Here is a 13,881-nt window from a genome sequence, read left to right as displayed (position 1 = left end):
CCACTGCAAATACAAACCGATAACATATAACAAAGATGAAAATATGCTGTTAGAGGCAGAACATCATTATAGAAGATAGCTAGTCCCAAATAAAAACTGCCGTGAACTGTGATTTTGGCTGCCGATTCTCCATGCTTATGATCAAAGCTCCGAGCCAGAGGTCTACTTGTGTATATTTTCGTTTGAAAACCATCGCAGACATCAGTAGTCTGAAAACCTTGGTTGAAATATTCTAAAACCCTTCTACATCTAATCACGGCCGGATTGAAATGGCAGCAGAGATAATCCAGGTAAGATCTACAGAAACATAATTTTTCAGCGGATTGGGCCAAGGAACTGGAGTGTGTCAATGCTAGCCCATATAAAAGCAACATTGGAGAACGGTGCCTTAGACGAAGCCCATGTATATTGCCTAAATTCCGGAGGACTCCCGAGACTCACACAAGTTTAATTTTATGTAAGATTTTAGCCAAGCAGCGAATTACATAAAAGCTTTCTGCGGTTCATCAAATTATTTTCCACCGTATTCTACTGCGTATCGAGCCATGTCAGTTACAATAGTCACAGGTGCCTCCAGGGGTCTAGGTGCTGCCATCTGCAAGCTCATATTACAGAAAGACAGCAATGCTAAAATAGTTGCCATTGCGCGATCGAAAGATAAACTGCAGGAACTGACTGACAGGTACGGCTCACGGGTTCTTAGCATAGCTGGAGACGTCACGGACACAAATTTAATAGCAACAGCAGTGCAAAAGACGGTCTCCACTTTCGGCAAGATTGACTCTGTTGTTTTAAATGCGGGAGTTTTGGAACCAGTCCAGCACATCAGCGATCTGGATATCAATAAAGTGAAACGGTTGTACGACGTGAACGTGTTTTCCGTGATGGATCTGGTGAAACAGACTATACCATATGTGCGCAAAACCGGGGGGAACTATCTCTTTGTGTCATCAGGTGCATCAACGAAGGCCACAGATGCATGGAGTGCGTACGGGTCCTCAAAGGCGGTGATCAATCATTTTTGTTTCAGTGTCAGTGCAGAAGAGCCGAATATCCGTACTATTTCAATTGCCCCCGGTGTTGTAAATACCGAGATGCAGAAGGATATCCGGGAGAAGTTTGGCCAAAACATGAAATCAGAGGCATTAAAACGATTTACGGATCTTTATTTCCAGAACGAGCTACTGGCTCCTGAAGTTCCTGCAGCTTTGTATGCAAATCTCGCCCTGAAAGGAGTTCCGGCGGACCTGAATGGAAAATATCTGCGGTACGATGACGCAGCACTTTCTAAGTTTGCAAACTAGAAGCCATCCCTATTTTATGGAGGCCCCTGGGGGCCTTGCAAATTGTATAGCATGTAAATTAATTCCAGTTTGTGTTTTGCGAACGATATCGACGCATGATATGCGCATAAGATCGATTAATAAAATCTTCTGCAGACTTGTTTTTTTTGGCGAAGAATCTGCAACGCTGGTAGCCAACAATAATGAACAGCAAATTTTAATTGGTCTCATGCATGCATGTATAGACGAAATAAAAGGAAGAGGCATGTTTCATTGGGCCAGAGAGTATTCGTTGCAGGCCTGTTTTTGGTCCTTGCCTAGACTTCCGCGTCTTGAGGAACACTAAACACAATTTCGTCTCTTGAGCTAAAAAGCAGTACGAGACTAGTCTTCTACTCTTGAGCGGAATAGGCTTTGTAGTGCAAACAGAGGGCACTTTCCTAACTGGGCGCAGAATGTAAGCGCCTACTGCGTCTACCAGCGCCTATGTTTCCCAAGTGCTAATTCGCCGCACTGCCCCTTTCTCTTTTCACCGTGTACACTTTTTTGACACCTTATAATAGAACGTCATGTCTTAGCACGAGATTTGAAAGTTTTTGGCTCGTTTTCGAAATATGGAATCCTACCATGGCCTCGTAGTTACTCTCTCAGACGCTATTTTGCTTTTGGAGGCCGCCAGACAGAGCATTATCCCAAAAATGAACAGACGGCTCTCGGACTACGAGCGCATGATACTAATAAAATCTGGAGCCGTGTTTATTTGGAACGAATCCGAATCCAACATGAAAAGATGGACAGATAGCAGAAACTGGAGCGCTTCCAGGGTTAATGCAGCATTTCTTGTATACCGGGAGCTCGACTCTTCCCAGAGCACCAACACATCATACGTATACAAACGCAATGGTCTCGTCAAACAGTCTTTATCTGTGACCATGAAAAATGGAGGCAAAGTACATCTTATAAGCTACATGAACAGCGACCACGAGGCTAATAGATATCTACTGAGGCCGACACAAGACCCCAGACTCAGGCATGTACAAATAGATCGGAGCTTGTATCCTGACAACCTTCTGGTAGACGAGTCCGACAGAAAGCAGGATAATTCACCCTCACTTAGAAGGGCTTCCGACACCACATACGACAAACAGAAAACCTTGGTACCCCCGGCACATCTGCCACCAATTAATAATGTCGACATGGGCCCCACATTCTCGTCAACCAACATCGTAGCCAACATGGACAGGATTTCACGCTCCAACACTGACCAACAGAACACTCAATTCCGCTATAGTGGCCGGTTGCAGGAGGATGGCAAGATGCTCAGTGTCCTAGATAGATACTTCAAATGAATTACGATCCACCTTGTGTACGGGTGTTGTATAATTAAGCGAAACATTTTTGTTTTAGTGTTCTTTCTTTCGCACGATGGATTTCGTCTTTGACGCCTATGACGACTACAGCGGTGACTCTCAGGCCAGCTCGCTGCCTGTGCCGTCTGCGCCTCTTAAAATACCCAACATACCGCTTCAAGGAGACCTGACTCGGAAATTCTCGAATTTGAGTATTCTAAATCACATAAAGCCAAAAAACAAAGACCAGCACCAAAATGAAGATACTACCGCGTTCCGCTACGCCAAAACTTCTCTAGAACTGCTCAATGGAAGCAACACATCTCTGGTTTCTTTGGAGCCTTCGGCGGAAACTACAGATTCGAATGTGCTTGCCGGACGTTTAAGTCGAGTTCTGAATCAGTCCAATTTTGACTCAAACTTCCGTCAGTCGCTATTGTTGCTACAATCGCGAACAGAAGAGCATGCTGCATCAGCCGATGCAGATATCGATTACAAGAATCTGACCAGTCCGAACATGCTCGGATCGATTGCTCGCCGAAAATTACGAGGCGACGTAGAAAGTGAGCTTTTGCGTCAGCATTTTCAATCTCTGAAGAAATTCCATCTGGTCGTCAAGAAACTCAATGTGATTAAACAGGACCTGAATGACTTGAATTCTTGTTATGAAGAAATTGACGGCAGATTGAGCGAGAGTTTGCAGGACACGGCAGAGTACAAAAAAGAAGTGAAAGATTTGATTGAAAAACGCGACTTGGTGAAGATCAAGAAGAGCTTGTTGGTGGCATTCCGCTCTACTTTCACTTTGAGTGCGTATGAGGAACATGTTCTACAGAATGGGGATGTTGATCAAGAGTTCTTCAGTGTGGTTCAGAAAGTAGAGAAGATCTATTCCAATTGTGATATCCTGCTCAGCATGAACAATGACAAGCTAGGTATCAGCATTATGAACCAAATGTCAAGTCACCTTCAGCAGGCCAATGAGAGGATATCGAATTTTCTACGCAAGAACCTGAATTCGATTTATGTTCAAAACGATTTCGCAAAAAACCCAGATTCTATTGCAAATTTCCAGCGTGCACTAGTGTCTGTTCTTTCGAGAAACAGAGATGAGTTCGACTCCATAGTGAGTGACATAATAGAAAACAGGTCCCGGATTGTTAGTGAGGAGTTCGTGTCCCAGTTGAACGGCTATTCGAACGAGATTCGGTCGAAGCCTAACAAATCATTCATCATGTCATCTTATGATTCGAAAAGATATTTGAGCGATGTGCTGGCTTATCTCCACAGTGTCATTGCAAATGAACTTGAAATAGTTGAGAGCTTGTTCACATTCGATCAAGAGGTGCCGGCTGACCTCTTACCAGTGATTCGCACGGTGGTTAACAAGGTGCTTGGCTCTTTGAGCCGGCCATTGAAAAGTAGTTACGAAACCATCCTCAGACAGGAAGCTAAGCCAGGAGTTGTTGTTGAGCTCTATCAGCTTTTGGGTCTTTACAAGCATATGTTCCAAAAGCTGACTCAAGACAATAGTCTAATTGAAAGCTTGTCACAATTGCAGAAAGACTCGTTCAAAAAACTGCTCATACTCGTATCTCTGAAAATAAAAGAGATCAAAGTTGAGTCAGAAGTCGAAGAGATTGACGAGGAGGTTCTTGGTCTGCCGGACTGGCTCATGGATTTCTACTCAGAATTTCTAGGCATATTTGATTACCACAACAATTCAGACAAAACGTTTTTGAACGTTGAGAGGTCCGAGGAAAAGGAACTGTTCAGGCTGTTGGTAAATGAGCCACTAGAGTTGCTCAACACGATTTCAAAAAAGCTGAAGCTGTCCAAAAAATCCAAGAAAATCTTTATGATTAATTGTCTAGATTTCATGCATTCAAAGATTGAGCTGATCCCGGTTTTATCTTCGCAAGCTACATTCGTTCAGGAAATACTGGACCAAACAATTCAATCGCTTATAATTGACGAGTTCAACCAGTTGCTCGATAATTCAGGACTTTTTGATATCTACAACCTTGTGAACATGATCTACAAGCTTGAGGATGATTTCTTCGACGTGTCTCTGTACGAACCAATCACAGAAAACCAACTCTTCAATGTTGCTACATTCCAGCAAGCAGATATGAGGCTCCAAGAGTTCTTGATTGGATATCTGGTCTCGAACGAATTAAACAAGCTACTCTCTCCATCAATTCTCAATACCATATTCATCACCTCGACCCTCAAATTCGTCAAGTTCTATCGCAAGCTGCTACTTATCGTGGGTGAATATTTGAAGGATGATAACGGTCAACCTCTCAACGTGTTCCGCTGGGACGATATGCATGTTGCTACACTGTTGGGCATAGAAGAAACATACGAACGTGACCAAGACACAATCGACTAGACAATGCATAATAAATAAATTAATCGCCTCTGACCGGCTTTTTACCTCTTCCATAGCCATCTTTGGCGTAATAATCCATAGGATAAAAGTCTTTCTCAAACTTCTGTTCCTCTCCAAGCATCACCATAGCCTCGTATGGCGTCAGTAATGGCTTATGGAAGGCATACCCCCAATCGATCGATAATCTAGGACACGCAACTTGAACAAAAGCGTCGATATCATCGAACATGGAGAGCTTTCCTGGGAAAATCTCTGATAGTATGATCTTGATCACAGTTTTTCCTGCCCGAGTGAGCTGTTGCTCTAATCGTTCCACCGTCACCGGGTTTCCTTGTCGTCCCAGCGCACCCAGTATCAGTCCTATTTTTTTCGCCTCTGACGCGCGTCGCACGGCATCTGATCTCACTTGCACCATTTCTTCCTGAGCGTAGTACTCTCTTGTGAACTTGCGAGAGTATGGGTCATATCTATAAGCAGGAACCGAAGGGTTGTGGATCATAGCACTTTCCAGATGGAATCTTCCATCGCCAACGTAAACCATAGCATCAAACTGGTTAGGATCTAAATGCGCGGATGTGCACCCAAGCACTTCCCCCTTGGATAATGGAGATATTTGAGGCGGCGTGACATAGAGAAGCTTGTCTGACTCAGGGCCTTCCAACTTGTTCTTGATCGAATGTATCGTAGGGTTGAACTGTATCGTACCAAATACAGCCAATCGAGTTCCATGTTCAAAGTTTTTAGTCAGAGTTCTTATCAGATGACCTTCATCAATGACGATGGTCACAAACACATAAAGGACCTTGATTTTGGTCACATCGATAGGAACTAGACACGAGTGAGCATAGTGAACAATCATATCGCAGTCTAAGGCTCTGGCGGTATAATCGTCTATGCAGCAGGCTCCATAGGAAACGTCTCCCATCACCAAAACCTCAGCATTGCAAAATTGCTCTATTATGTCGGCTATCACCATGGAATAAATCAGGAGCCCCTCCGGCATCTGTAAACATACCCGTTTAGCGTTGTTCTTTCGCACGTTCCAAACGGTTTTGTGGATCTCAAAGTTGTAGTTCGAAGGCAAAAGACGTGCTGCCTCTTTTAGCTCTTCATCGTCCAAGATTTCCTGAGGAATTTGATTTATAAGCCTTGATGCTCCTTTCTTTGCACGTATAATCACTGCTGACCGGCCGCCCTTTTCATCTTGCTCACGTGACCCTACAAACCTTCGCCTTCTTTGGGTGGTGTCCACTGCTGGCGACATGATGTTAAGAAATATTTTTTTTTGCAAAAAAAAAAAAGATTAAATATTTTTAGAGCCGCAGATGATTACACCAAGGTTTGAAGTATCACAAAACGATGAGTTTGTTATTATCAAAGTGCGAATATCAAACATTCGGTTTTCCGCAAAGGCCGTAGAGATGGTCGCCGATGACGACAAGTTTATTTTCTCGCTCCCGCCATACTACCTTCGTCTCCGTTTTTCTGGTAGCATAGTTGACGATGAGCGTGCCAAAGCAGAATTTGTTCCAAACGAGGAGAGTATTCTGATTCGAATGCCAAAATTGACCAAGGGAGAGGTATTTTCGGACCTTGATCTGCCTGCTAAACTTCTTGCAAGAATTGAGAACACCGAAAAAAAGCGTCCTATGATAGAGGAAGTGGGCGAAACAGTCAATTTGAATTCATTGGCCCAGGAGGCAGAGGACTTTGATTGGGAGGTTGAGCAGGTAGAACAGCAGCAGGCCTCTCTTGTTCCGCAATTTTTCTATGGTTTCAATAACCAGTACTCAAACATGATGGAAGTGTCTCTTTCGAACGGCAATGACATCAACGAGCTTTCGAATCCCGACAAAATGGACCCTGATGAGCGCACTAATGAACGATTGATCAAGGAAAACCTAAAGTTTGATCCGGAATACTACGCAAATGAATATTTGACCCAGAAGTATTTCCCGCAGGAGTCCAATGTCAAGCAGGTTCTCTGCTGGGAAAATCCAATCCGCATACAGCACAAAAATCACAGCGAGATCGAGTTCAGTACAGAAGAGCAGGAGCGGATGATGGATCTCCCGCGAAAGTCGTATTTGGTGGATAATGTGCGACCTCTTTACTACACTATTGTGTGTCTGTTGTATGGTTATCTGTACGAGCTTCGACAAAATGAGGGCGAGTTGACAGTGGAAAGCAGCTGGACCGTGGGTAAACTTGTGCCTCAATTATGTTGTTTGGACGCTCAGTTAATTCAGTCGAATAATAAGACCGAAACAAATATGCTTCGAGTGATAGCTCTCACAATGGCCCGACGCAGTCTCTGCTACCCACTAATTCGCAATTTTGAGCTGGTGACAGCTGTATGGGAAGATGTCTACTGTACATTAAGATGCGGCAGCAAAGCAGTGTTGAAAGCCCTGCTTGCTTGTCGAGAACTGTTCAGATTCCACGATATCTATTACATATATTGCAAGATCTGGCTCGATGACCTGTGCTCCTGGACATTGAACAATGCAAGCGACACCGTGCTGAGAAATTTGGGCCATGAGTTGCGCAAAACCGTGGCCGAGATAAAGAAACAGGAGATTGTCTTTGAAAAAATTCTGGCCGAGGACTCAGAGGAGCTGGAATTTGTGAATCTCACAGATATCGAAGAGCTCGCTGAGATCTCATACAGCGAGTCGAATGCGGCTTCTAGTTAACGGGCGACACTAGTGAGACGTCTGCTGAGAGCTGTCTACTGTGCTTTTTTTCTGGCGTGGTGTCCAGCGCAGGAATGACGATCTCTGGCGCAGGAGAATGACGTTTTCTTCGCGAGTCGTGCTCTAAATCTTCTGGAATCGACACCTCTGGCGGCAGCGAAATGGTTCTTTGATGTCTTCCGCGTCGCACGTCGTTGACGGCAATTGGTTGCTTGCCATTAAGCAACGATGAGACCGCGTGGGCACCGATTTTTGACGGAGACAGCTGGTGTCTAGGGTTCAGAGTTGTTTTGCGTTGAGCCGAGCCTGATCCAAACTTGAAGCTGGCCATGGGGTTAGGTTCCGCCCTGCTTGGAGCGGGCAACGTTCCTGACCTTTCGGGAACGAGAACGGGGATGAGTTCAGGGGGAACGTTGATCTGTGCAGCCAGTTTCACCAGCTCCAATGTCTTATTCAGCTGCTCGACTTTGTAGTACTCCTGTTTGGTGCGCTCCTGCTGAATCCGTGTCTGAAGAGCCAAAACAAGCGACTCCTCGTTGTGAGGCCATTTGTCTGAGTTGGAGCCAAAGAGAGTGTTCATGAAGGAGGCAGACATGATCAAAACATTTTTTGCACTGCAAAATGGTAAATACGTGGCTGTGCACACACCGAGAGCTGAGATTTAAGAAAATATTGTGTGGCGGTGTACTTTTTAGAAAAACGCGTATGTCTATAGTGTCACTGCTTGGAATCAACGTTCTGAACAACCCAGCTAGGTTCACAGACCCGTACCAATTTGAGATCACTTTCGAGTGTCTTGAGCCGCTGAAGGAGGATCTCGAGTGGAAACTGACCTACGTGGGGTCGTCGCGATCGCTCGAACACGACCAGGAGCTGGACTCGATCCTGGTGGGTCCTGTGCCGGTAGGCGTGAACAAATTCATTCTCACTGCAGATGCGCCGTCGCCGGAGCTAATTCCTGCCAGCGAGCTCGTGTCTGTGACGGTGATTTTGCTTAGCTGCTCATACCGAGAGCGAGAGTTTGTGAGAGTTGGATATTACGTGAATAACGAGTACGACTCTGAAGAGCTCCGCGAAAATCCTCCGTCCAAAGTCCAAGTCGAGCATATTGTGCGCAATATCCTGGCCGAGAAGCCGCGAGTGACGAGGTTCAACATCGTGTGGGACAACGAGGAGGAGGAGGAGTATCCTCCCGAGGAGCTAGAGGAAGAGGAAGAGGACGACAAAGAGACAGTTGGAGACGAAGAAGAGGAGGACGAGGATGAAGAAGTAGAGGAAGATGACGACGACGACGAGGCCGACGAGGAGGCTGAAGAAGCTGAAGAGGTGGACGAGGTGGAGGAAGTTGAAGAGGTGGAGGAGGCTGACGAGGAGCCAGAAAAAAAAGAGTGACCGACTCGCTAATAGTTATATTTGATGAAATTAATTATGCTATAATATTAAACATGTAGGGCGTTATTTGGATGCGTTCTCGTATAATTCGTTGATCACTTGGAATGTTCTGGTCACCATCTCCGCAAGGACAGGCCGTCTGCTCTCACTAACACGACGTAGGATTTTATCAGGGTGCCATCGGATCCTTTCCAATCGAAGCTGACTCCGTGGGATGAATTGGCTCACGCTCTGAGTGCTCACTTCTCCCCCACTAACAGGCATAGGCGGTAGTTCGTGCTCCAGATCAACCGTCTGCCATCGTCTGACGTACTCTTCGTAATCGTTTCTACGAACCCTGTATGGATCCTCTTTTTGGGGCAGCTCAGGCAGCTCTGCAGCGTACCCATTAATATGGCGGTGATAATTCACATTCGGAAATGGCTTCTGATCTGGGTCTGGCGTGACAAAACGGTATCCGTTTATCGAGGGCCCAAATTCGTAATGCGGTCGAGTGTCAGGGTCCACTTCTTTTTTGGGAGCCGGAGGCGACCCTGGTGGACGTGGCGGAGAATCTGGAGAGTTCTCCAGCTCCATATGCCTGCGTTTAGGCCGTCGCTTGAATTTCAATCGTGTGACACGCACACCCGTTTCCGCCTGGGCATCCTGCCTCATTACACTTTTTTATCTTTCTATTTGTTAGCACAGCCGTTAAAAATTTTCCTACATTTTATTCTTCTTGATGTTACGAACGAGACAGCTAGCCGTGACTCGGCGATTCAACTGTTGCCTTCCGCGGTGCAAAATTACGATTGAGCACGATGACGACAAGACATACCAGGAAATTCCACGATCTAGCAGTCTGGGAACCGAGAAATCGAGTTTGTTCTTTTCATACCGAGCAGGCAGAGAGACGTTTGGCCAGCTGGTCAACGAGGTGCTTCATGACAGAGACCCGCTTCATAACCATCGTGTGGTAACACCAGAGGAGGCTGTTGAGGGCGTTGATCCAAAGTACAGAAATACAGAAACTGGCGAACTCCTTGCTGCTGCCACTAGCAGGGAGGCAAGGCTTCATCCGCAAACCTTGGCGGGTCGAGTGAACAGAAAGCGTGTGCAGTTACCCAGACTTATTGCTGATGCTATAAACTACAACATGATGCTTTTGCATGAGCCAAAACTACTGAAGGATAAAGTTGCAGGCTACTACAAGAAACTTGAGGACACGAGTTTGCATGCAAGAACAAACACAGAGGAGGAGGCGGATGTCTACATAGCGAGCTCGTTTCTTCAGAATTATGCTACATGTTACCAAGTGTTGGACGAGCTCAAACGTCGTGTCGGGAAAGACTGGAGCCCAAAACGGGTACTCGATTACGGATATGGGCCAGGTATAGGAATGGTGGCTTTGAACGAGGTGATGGGCGATGATTTCAGCCCAGAGGTCAAGGATGTCGTGGTCAATGGATCTTTCCACATGGAAAGAAGAGCTAAAGTTTTATTGAGTCGACAAGCTAACGAACAGCACCAAAGAGAACCCAGCCAGACTGAGGAAGCAACACAGGAGCGGGAGGAGGATTCTGACTTCCTGGAGGATGATGAACCTAACCAGCCTGTGATAGGTAGGGTGAAAACCAAGTTGCTGAAGATCAAGTCTGTTATTTTGGAGAAATTGCGTCCAGAGAACGTGAAATACGATCTAATTATTGCTCAGAACCAGCTTTTGCGAGACGAGAAAAATTTCCCGCTAGAGGTGGATGAACTACTGGATCCCCTGATTAAAAGATTGGCGCCAGGTGGCCATCTCGTGCTTTTGGAGCGCGGAAACCCTCTGGGGGCAGAGGTGATTGCTCGAGCACGGCAGGTGATGCTGCGGCCTGAAAACCACGAAGACCGCACTTCGAAGGTCCCAAGACTATATAAGAATAGCGATGTTCTTGCTGCAGAAGCTTCTGAGCTATCTTTGGAGGACGACGAGCCGGTAGAGCCGGAATTGCTACAACATTACGACATCCAGGAAGCTGCGTCGGTCGACCCGATAAATTTAAAAATCGTCGCTCCGTGCCCCCACCACGGCAAGTGCCCGTTGCAGTTCTTCAAGCCCGAATACTACAAATACGGCAAGGTGGGAAGACAGCTCAAGTTCTGCAACTACACGATTGATGTCGAACGGCCGAGATATGTCATGGAGCTGAAAAGGGGGGCTAAACTTGCTGCGGCGTGGCACGACAACCCGACCAAAAAGTTCATGTCGTACGCTGGAACCGGGCGTCCGAACGGCAAAGATTTCGAAACGGCAAGCTATTCGTATTTGATTGTGCAACGTTCTGCGGAGTCAAACGAAGAACTAGAAGAACTGAGGAAGCAGGAAGTTGGTGGCAGATCCGTTGGATACGTTCCTCAAACTCCCGAGGAGCTGCCTCGTGTGCTAGCGCCGCCAACTAAGCGTCGAGGACTAGTTGTTGCAGATATGTGCGCCCCTTCTGGTCACGTTGAAAAATGGTACATTTCAAAGAGCGTTGGCGACCAGGAATACCACGATGCGCGTAAAATGGGAATGGGAGATCTGTGGGCTTTAGGAGCAAAGTCAAGAGTCCAATCGACGAAGGAGAATGAGTTCTATTTCCAAAAGTTGAAAAAGAGAGAGGAAGAGATACGAAAGCAACGCAAACGCGATGCCAAGCTGCGCAAAAAGAAAATGAAAGAGGAATATCGAAAAGCAATTTATAGTGAGCCGAAAACGTTTGGAGAAAGCCTGAGAATGGCAGCACAGCTCGACTCATTCAGAATGCTTAATTCCAGAAAGGAAAAAGATCGGCTTCAGGCTGACATTGACCGCGACCAGCTGGCTTGATCATGTACATACTATTTATTATTTTTTATACATATATCTGGGCAGTGCTCATGCATCCTTCACGAACATTGATTGGGAGTCTTATGGGCGTAGAAAAAAAACTGATCCCTTTTTTCTCTGTTGAATGCCATACAGCTAGGAGGTACGAAAATGGAACCACTGAACGTGCTGAGTTGTAAGTGTGAGCGCCTGAGTTGCAAGATACTAACTGATCAGTTGGAGATACACCCTCTTGTTCTTTCTTGGTATGGCGGCTGTCTTTGGTCGACTGCAGAACTTTTGTGATTGGGTCCAGCTGTACTCTTGAAGATGATCAGATAATAACATGGAAGTCAGTCAAGTATGGAGAGACAACTTTCATCCCAACGGGGTCGGCAAAAGATCTCGCAGAATTAAATTTAGAATCCCTCAAACCTTTAGATTTTGTTCTCCTAGGAGCGGATAGCCACGAGAATATGATAGACACAACGACGCAGATCAAATCCTTGGTGGGCCCGCAAACAATAATACTGGTGGAGTCAAGATACTGTCTGGGATTAGAAGAGGTGGTGAAGAAGGCGCTCCCTAAAAGCAAGGTCCTGGGGATGATTTGTGATGCGGACGTTAGAGTCGTAAAGACCCAAAACGGATACCAATATTATCATAAAAACCATAGCACGGCAGCAGTTATTGGGTCTGCAATTGCCGAGGACCAAAACACTGTGCGATTACTCAAAGGAGAAGGAGATCTTGGGGCCAAACTGACACAACTGACAGAAATGCTCAAGAAAACAGAGGTTTATCCCTGCTACTTGATCCCCAAAGGCATAAATCCAACTTTCAACAGCTATGCTTGGAAAAGGATTATTCCATTTATTAGTCTGGAAGTCATGAGCCTTGTTTATTCAAAGCTAAGCACGTTGGATGCAATTCAGTTTGGAATTCTCAAAGGGGTTTTCTGCGACTTACTCACGCTGGGCCGCAAATATGGAGCCCCAGACCTCCCAGATCCGACAGACTCCTCCAAGACAAAAAGCATGCTCGATGTCATGATTAGAGACTTCAATCAATCCTACCCTGCTAGTGCGATTAAGACCCCGAACTCCTCGAACTATACTGACGGAGTGTCGAAAGATCCGATGCTAGATCTCGCAACATGTGTTCATAACTTCAGTTACGGGCACGAAACGGGCGTGAATCTGTCATTGAAACAAACGATAGGTCTGGCTACAAAGCACGATCTCAAAGTGCCATATGTGGAAATGCTTTTCAGCTTTTTTGCAGAGATCCAAAAGTTGAAAGATCAAAACGTATTTGACTGGGCAAACAGAAGGACATTAGCTGTTCGGGAATCTAATGGCTACGGGGTCGCTCCGCCCCAACAGCAGGTACAATATCAGCAATATCCGATGCAAACAGGACCGGGCACGATGAGCCCCAGTCTTGGGGGCACACCGAGTGGACCGACACAGATGCCGATGATGCCTGGAATGCCCCAGTTCATGCCTCAAATGATGTATGCGCAACAATACGCAGGCTATGCCATGGTGGCTGGGCCAGCTAACTTTGGCGCAGCAAATCCAAGTCTTGTGCCAATTCACCCGAGGTTTCGCCCAGACAGCAGTGGCAATGTGCCAGGACAGCACACAGTGTCCGCAATCAAGAACTCGATGTATAGAAAATCATCCACCTCGACGATCCAATCGGGAGAAGAGCTCTCGAGGAGTCAGCGTTCGGTGATCGAGCACGCCAACGTCAAAAATATGTTCAGCAACACAACGAGCAGGTACGGGGATGTGGACTCGTTCAGCCGTGTGAACGCGTCGAACGGTAGCGTTGCCAGCAGCGGGAGTCTGGCAGGCAGTATATGCCCTTCCAAATAGCTAAAGCGCTTATATAAGCAAATAAATCTTTCCTGATGTGTACTTCGCGCTTCGGGCTGCAAAAGGCACGT

General features: G+C 46.2%; 10 protein-coding genes across 10 annotated transcripts; 7 read left to right on the top strand and 3 right to left on the bottom strand.

Moving 5' to 3' along the window:
- Positions 1-545: 545 nt before the first annotated feature.
- On the top strand, positions 546-1,354 carry OGAPODRAFT_82146 (uncharacterized protein; the record flags this gene model as incomplete). The annotated part of the gene is made up of 1 exon (XM_018356594.1): positions 546-1,354. The coding sequence occupies one exon, from the start codon at positions 546-548 to the stop codon at positions 1,302-1,304; it is 759 nt and encodes a 252-aa protein (XP_018211431.1). The 3' UTR covers positions 1,305-1,354.
- Positions 1,355-1,897: 543 nt separating this feature from the next.
- On the top strand, positions 1,898-2,632 carry OGAPODRAFT_7784 (uncharacterized protein; the record flags this gene model as incomplete). The annotated part of the gene is made up of 1 exon (XM_018356384.1): positions 1,898-2,632. One exon carries the CDS (start codon positions 1,898-1,900, stop codon positions 2,630-2,632), a length of 735 nt encoding a protein of 244 aa, XP_018211430.1.
- An 875-nt stretch (positions 2,633-3,507) lies between these two features.
- On the top strand, positions 3,508-6,286 carry OGAPODRAFT_16163 (uncharacterized protein). The gene has a single exon (XM_018354225.1). The coding sequence runs from the start codon at positions 3,549-3,551 to the stop codon at positions 5,025-5,027; it is 1,479 nt and encodes a 492-aa protein (XP_018211429.1). The 5' UTR covers positions 3,508-3,548; the 3' UTR covers positions 5,028-6,286.
- Positions 5,047-6,291, bottom strand: OGAPODRAFT_48482 (uncharacterized protein; the record flags this gene model as incomplete). Its single annotated transcript, XM_018355586.1, has 1 exon — positions 5,047-6,291. One exon carries the CDS (start codon positions 6,289-6,291, stop codon positions 5,047-5,049), a length of 1,245 nt encoding a protein of 414 aa, XP_018211428.1.
- Positions 6,292-6,352: 61 nt separating this feature from the next.
- OGAPODRAFT_82145 (uncharacterized protein) lies at positions 6,353-9,094 on the top strand (the record flags this gene model as incomplete). The annotated part of the gene is made up of 1 exon (XM_018356593.1): positions 6,353-9,094. One exon carries the CDS (start codon positions 6,353-6,355, stop codon positions 7,721-7,723), a length of 1,371 nt encoding a protein of 456 aa, XP_018211426.1. The 3' UTR covers positions 7,724-9,094.
- OGAPODRAFT_93493 (uncharacterized protein) lies at positions 7,759-9,094 on the bottom strand (the record flags this gene model as incomplete). Its single annotated transcript, XM_018357355.1, has 2 exons — positions 7,867-9,094; positions 7,759-7,774 (listed from the first exon to the last, which is right to left on the bottom strand). The coding sequence occupies exons 1-2, from the start codon at positions 8,316-8,318 to the stop codon at positions 7,759-7,761; spliced, it is 468 nt and encodes a 155-aa protein (XP_018211427.1). The 5' UTR covers positions 8,319-9,094.
- Positions 8,429-9,115, top strand: OGAPODRAFT_48361 (uncharacterized protein; the record flags this gene model as incomplete). The annotated part of the gene is made up of 1 exon (XM_018355582.1): positions 8,429-9,115. The coding sequence occupies one exon, from the start codon at positions 8,429-8,431 to the stop codon at positions 9,113-9,115; it is 687 nt and encodes a 228-aa protein (XP_018211425.1).
- A 46-nt stretch (positions 9,116-9,161) lies between these two features.
- OGAPODRAFT_16162 (uncharacterized protein) lies at positions 9,162-9,774 on the bottom strand. The gene has a single exon (XM_018354224.1). It carries the CDS (start codon positions 9,767-9,769, stop codon positions 9,179-9,181), a length of 591 nt encoding a protein of 196 aa, XP_018211424.1. The 5' UTR covers positions 9,770-9,774; the 3' UTR covers positions 9,162-9,178.
- A 62-nt stretch (positions 9,775-9,836) lies between these two features.
- On the top strand, positions 9,837-11,948 carry OGAPODRAFT_48485 (uncharacterized protein; the record flags this gene model as incomplete). The annotated part of the gene is made up of 2 exons (XM_018355587.1): positions 9,837-11,027; positions 11,082-11,948. 2 exons carry the CDS (start codon positions 9,837-9,839, stop codon positions 11,946-11,948), a joined length of 2,058 nt encoding a protein of 685 aa, XP_018211423.1.
- A 455-nt stretch (positions 11,949-12,403) lies between these two features.
- Positions 12,404-13,810, top strand: OGAPODRAFT_7776 (uncharacterized protein; the record flags this gene model as incomplete). The annotated part of the gene is made up of 1 exon (XM_018356372.1): positions 12,404-13,810. One exon carries the CDS (start codon positions 12,404-12,406, stop codon positions 13,808-13,810), a length of 1,407 nt encoding a protein of 468 aa, XP_018211422.1.
- Positions 13,811-13,881: the final 71 nt, after the last annotated feature.

This window comes from Ogataea polymorpha (assembly GCF_001664045.1).
Source record: "Ogataea polymorpha strain NCYC 495 leu1.1 chromosome Unknown OGAPOscaffold_3, whole genome shotgun sequence".
NCBI classification, from domain to species: domain Eukaryota; kingdom Fungi; phylum Ascomycota; class Pichiomycetes; order Pichiales; family Pichiaceae; genus Ogataea; species Ogataea polymorpha.
The sequence above is the reverse complement of the archived record's forward strand: the minus strand, read 5'-3'. Positions and strand labels throughout refer to the sequence as shown.